This window comes from Buceros rhinoceros, unplaced genomic scaffold (assembly GCF_000710305.1).
Source record: "Buceros rhinoceros silvestris isolate BGI_N320 unplaced genomic scaffold, ASM71030v1 scaffold10007, whole genome shotgun sequence".
Taxonomy (NCBI): Eukaryota; Metazoa; Chordata; class Aves; order Bucerotiformes; family Bucerotidae; genus Buceros; species Buceros rhinoceros.
Genome location: NW_010424027.1, coordinates 38,972 through 44,421, shown reverse-complemented (window position 1 = coordinate 44,421; position 5,450 = coordinate 38,972). Strand labels below are relative to the sequence as shown.

The 5,450-nt window shown below is 43.3% G+C and overlaps 1 protein-coding gene across 1 annotated transcript in view; it reads left to right on the top strand.

Annotated features, from left to right (window-relative positions):
- The first annotated feature begins 3,345 nt into the window (after positions 1–3,345).
- Positions 3,346–5,450, top strand: part of ACSS1 (acyl-CoA synthetase short-chain family member 1) — a 34,849-nt gene continuing 32,744 nt past the window's right edge. The window contains exons 1-2 of the mRNA XM_010140632.1: positions 3,346–3,364; positions 3,754–3,850. Coding sequence (XP_010138934.1) covers positions 3,346–3,364; positions 3,754–3,850 — 116 coding nt within the window. The remainder of the gene's footprint in view (positions 3,365–3,753; positions 3,851–5,450) is intronic.

Genomic DNA, 5,450 nt, shown 5'->3' with positions numbered 1-5,450 from the left:
CTTTCCCTGTGTTAAAGAATCTCATCGGTCTGTGGGTGACTCTAGGTTTGCTTTATTCAGCAACTCAGAGTTGGGCCATCACCTCCGCGAGTGGCAAAGTATACAGAGCGCATCCTTAGTCTGTATGGTTTTATAACATTAACGTAACTAGGTAAAGTCCTCGATGTTTTTCCATGGGTTCTCAGTTCTTCATTTGTCGTTGATCAAAAAGTTCATTCAATTCCTTTGTCTCAGGAAATCTCATATTCTTCATTTCATTTCTTTCTTTAAAGTTCATTCCGTTCATTAAAGTTCATTAAAGTTCATTGTCTCGGTCCTTGGTTGCTTGGGTCACAGGATGAGAATCACTTTTTAAAATTCTAGGAAAACTTGAATTGTTCTATTATATTCTGTCTACTTCAAATGGATAACTTTTTAAAATTACCTATTCTAAGTTAAGCAATGATCTAACCTTGAGTATAGCAAATTTTCTGTTGATTCAGCTTGACTGGGGTTTAGGCCAGCCTTGGTAAGGACTATACAAGGATAAATGAGCAGCTTTTGTTTCATATACACCTGTATCAATAACTAAACCAATATTCTATTCTCTGATGTTACAATAGTAAAAAGTTTTAAGCTTATGATTAATTCTTTTACACCCTGGTGCTGCATTTCCTTCGCTTCTGCAGAAATACTGCCGCAGCCCCGACGTCTGGAATGCGCCATCCCCAGGGCAGGGATGCCTTGACCTCAGCTGTGCCACCCTCGTCCCTGGCAGCCAGCTGCAGGGTGCTGCTTGGTCCCGTGGTGGGTTCTGCTTTGCCTAAGCAAAGGAACCAAGGGAGAGGGATTATGTGAACCCCTGTCATTTACAGGGGAAGCTGCAGCTTCTCTCTCTTAAATGAGGAGCATGGTCTTTTCCTCTAACTTCACCACTTACATGAACAAAGAGGAAAAATTTGCCATGACAGTGCTGACTACCTCTGAGTTTCTTCCTGGTCCCAGCTGCCTTGAAGGCTCTTCTGTGCTGTGGGCCTGCTTCATCTGGTGGGAGGGAGCGCCAGCCCAGGATACAACTCGCTGGTGAAGCCCTTTAAAGGGGATGTACATTTCTTACTTTCATATCCCGTTCCTGGGAGAGTGCTTGAATCACCGTTTCAGTAGTGCAGGAACTGTAACATCTCTGACCACCTTTTTTCACAGCAAAAGAGCAAACTGTCCTCAGGTTTTCCAGAGAACAGAGGGGAGTGTCTCTTCCCAGGGGATGATTGCCAGCAGTGGATCCCAAGTTGATGGCATTGTGTGTACAGTTCTGCTTCTAGCACCCAGCACTCAGAGGGCTTTTAGCCAGACTTCTGTTTCTATTGATTCTTGTTGAAAGGAACCTCTTGGCTTTGTATAGAAACTTTCAGGATCTGTTTCTTTCCTCTCTGGACTGGGATCAGCACCCTCTGGATCCTGTGTGGGTCAGGTGTCTGAAATCCAGATTTTGCTGGGCCTGATTTTAGATCATGTCTTGGGTCTTGGTGGCAGTAAATGCCACTAAATTTTCTTTGCATAGGTAAAAAGAAATTGTAGACCTCAGAAATACAGATGCACAGAAGGAAACAGTTTTGCTGTTGCTGGTTTTCTTCTTTTAAAGCACGATGAAGATGGTACTCAGCCACAGCTGAGCCAGTGGTTTTCTGCTAGGAGGATCTGGTCTTGTCCCTTCATCTCTTGATTTGAACACTGGTTACAGAAACACGGCAATCATTCAGGTCCTTCATGCAGACCATCCTGTGTGTCCATCTCTCAACACAGCTGGACCACAGGCAACTGAGTCATCTGCTGCTTTTTGCTTGAGGAGGTCTTGTAGTAGTAGGATTTAGGGGAACTGTGAGGTTCAGTGCTTCTGGGTTTATTGCATTGTAACTCCTAGTCGGGAGAATAACCCAATAAATTACTGCACATCCAACCAGGGCTCTGGGTTCTCAGGAGCATGTCTTGCAGAAATTAATTGTTTCTAAGCATTGTTGAGGAGGCAAGAAAACATATGAAGAAAGGGTATGGGCACAGTAGAAAGAGGAAGGTCACTGAATTCTATTTTGTAGAATGAGTGAAAGGCTCTTGTAAGCCTGAAATCAGGAAGGAAATAATAGCATTTGGCCCTGGTCAGTTGGTGGTTCTTACTAAGCTAAAGCTCTCACTTGGCTCAGCTGGGGCATGCTGCCACAGAAGTTGCTTCAGAAGGATAGTACGGCTGCTCACCAGTAAGAAGTGCTGCTTGGGCAATGAATCCTCCTTCATATGATTTACTGTAGTCAGGCTCAATATGTGGGGGTGCTGCTGCAATGGGCTTGGAAGTGGGAGTTGCTAAGGGTCACAGACCAAGCTGCAAAGGATCCAGTTACCTGTGGATGGGTGGCAGAAGAAACAAGTGTGTAACTGCTTAAAACATTCCCCATTAGAATTTTTGTCCTCCTATATCATATTAGGATCTCCTAAGAAATAGCTTGATCTCCTTTACTTTTATAGTATCGCTGCAGGAATTTACATTTAGAAATAAAAGACTTTAAACCATTGAAGAGTGCTTTTTCATGATTTTGAAGTTGACAATTGTTCTTGTAATGAAACACATTGGACTCTGAGGGATTTCTTTCTCTGTGCACCTCTGGGTGTGATGGCATGGTGGTATTCTGATCGCAGAACAGCTGAAGCTGGCTCCTGGGCTGCAGTTTCCTTAAAGTTCACAAATTGTTACAGCAATAGACAGATTTTGTGGCACGTAATTTACCTAGAAAAATGAAAACCTTTCCCACCAGTATTAACACTTCCAGGAAACAGGATCTGAAATTCAGCAATTTTTTTAAAGGGTTTTCTCTGAGTTATGCAACAGTGTGCATGACTGTTTTTTAATAGTTGTCTGTTGAAATAAAGTGACTGCCTTTGGAAGATTATAATGAAATAAGTGTAGCTTAGGTTTGGCATTAATACTTTACAAGGTGAATCTCTAACCATCAGGAAAGTTGCTGCTGAACATGCAGGCAGGTTTCTTCGGTGAAGAAACTCTGTAAGTTTGTTCACGGTGGGTTCTCCCCCCAAAGACCACTTGAGCATCTCTACCTCAAGTTATTGAGAAGAGAGATGCATCTTCAGGAGTTTAGGAGGTTTTAAGTTTTAGGAGGTGTAGTACACAGCCCAAGACATGTTCATCTTTCCCAGGTGTCTGGTAACCTGTAGATGTCTGTACTCTGTGAGTTTACCCGAGATCCTAAAGTTTTAGATCCTTCAAGTTAGCTGAGTTTCAGCTCTTCTGTTATACCCTGGAATAAAAATGTCTGACATGAGCTTTAATTAGAAAATTCAAGTGATGCAATGCTAAAAATGCAGGCGGAGGAAGAGGGTATGTCAGAATTATGTAGTGAAATGCTGCTCTGGAGAGCAAAAACATCAAAAGATGTCTTTGTGCTGCTGAGAGCAGGGGAGAACCAGTGGAGCTAAGCTGAACTGAATCGGCTGAGGCCTCTCATGAGGATGCCATCTCTAAGGCAGCTGTACCAATTAAATGTGGTATTTGTAGTAGTTGCATACTACACAGCACTGGTAAAGCTGTCCTTTTTGTTTTAAATGCCGTTGCTTCCGCTGTTACAAATGAGTGTGTGGCTGGCTGGCTAGCTGGCTAACAAATGATATTTTGTCTCGTGCTAGCTTGCTATTATGCTTGACCAAGATAAGTTTAACAGAGCACCTTGCATATGATCAGGCTTTGTTTAAACCTATATTTTCTTACAGTAAATTGCTTGGATCAACATGTCGAAAAGTCGCCGAACAGAGTGGCTTTGATTTGGGAGAGAGATGAGCCTGGCACTGCAGTGCATGTCACATACAGGTATGGCACTTTCTCACGATGCTTTACAATGGCTGGCAATGTGGCGGGGTATGGAGAAGAGCTGCTGCTCTGAAATTGGGCCTCGGCGAAACTCTGCTTTCTTCCAAGATGCTCCAGCACATAGGACATGCAGCTGCAGCACAGGATGAGATAGCTCTTGAAAAATGGAGGCAGGTTCCCACTGAGAAATTATATTCTCCTCTTGGTTTCTTCATGGAGAGGGCTCTCTGATCTTAGACACCTATATAATAAGCATTATAGGGTGAGGAGTACAGAGGATGTAAGTTAGTGACAGCTACTGAAAATTTCAGATTGAGATCTGGCATCATCTTCTGGTTATGGTGTTAATCAGGCCTGCTTGTAGAGTTCCTCTAAGTGGAAGCTTTTAGAAGAGAAAGGCTTGTTTTTCTTCCTGGCTTGTGTTCTCACCTAGCAGTTTTCTTTTTGCTAGTTAGAAGTGTTCATGGAAGAATTCCTGTCAGCAGCTTTCAGTTTCAACACAGCAGCAAATGCCTTGGTGCAAACATCTTGTGTTGATGGTCGATAGCATGATACTGAGTTCTTGCTAGAGGGGATTTGGAGCTCCCTGTGTTTTTCTTCCTCGATGCGGTTCAGAACAACCTTGAGGCTGCTTTGAGTGACGCTGACATGTAATCGCTGCTATAGTTTGTAGGATGTTAGCATATGGCAGTTTTCAAGCATACTTCTCTTTTTCCTGCTATGTGCCCTTACTGAGGAGAAGGGCCTGCCTGAAAAAAATGCCTTTTTCATCATCTATCTGTCTCATGAGTATTAAAGGTTTCCCAGACTTGTACGTTCTTCTACGCATACTTTAGGGAGACAGATGATTAATCTTCTGGATCTCAGGGAGCCACATGTTTGATCTGCTGGATAAGAGCACAGAGGAGACACAGGGAGTCCTGGCATCTGATGCTTCTACAAAATGTTTTCCGTAGCTTGTTGACAGTTGGGATTCCTGGAGCTCCTTGACTCTAAACAGGTTCTGGTGGTCTCATTCACCTACAGAGTATATGAAAGCTCCTGAAACCATTATTCACTGGAGTGAGGAAACTGGTCATCAGGGAGGAGTGGATGTACAAATAGCCTTGAGAATTTAGTGCTCCATGCAACAGAGATAAACACTAGCTGATAAAAAGCTCTGGAATAAGTGGATTGGTATTGTTATCTGACAAGCTACGTAGGCATGTTATGATAAGAACGTATTGTAACCAACTGGTAGCTTGGCTAAATGCTTTGAGTTTTGCTTTTGCCATTCTGGTGGTAGAAAAGGAGATGGAACCAAAGGTCTCTGCCAGAGTTCAGGGTGGTGTATGTACTTATACCACTCTCTCCATGCCCCAAGTGTGAAACTGGAGGTAGGTCAGAGGTGAGAATTGTGCTCTGATTAACCTGAGGAGAGCAGCCCATCAGGTAGCACAGCCCCATTCAAGGCAACTCTAGCCCTCCACCTTAGACTGTGCTACTTGAAATGAGCTGAGCTGCTCCAGACCGTCAAACCATCTTCTCGGTATCTCTGGAGATATAAGAAGGCCTTTCTGAACAGCAAGAGAGGTGGTTTTCTGTTTTTGGTTTTTTTTTT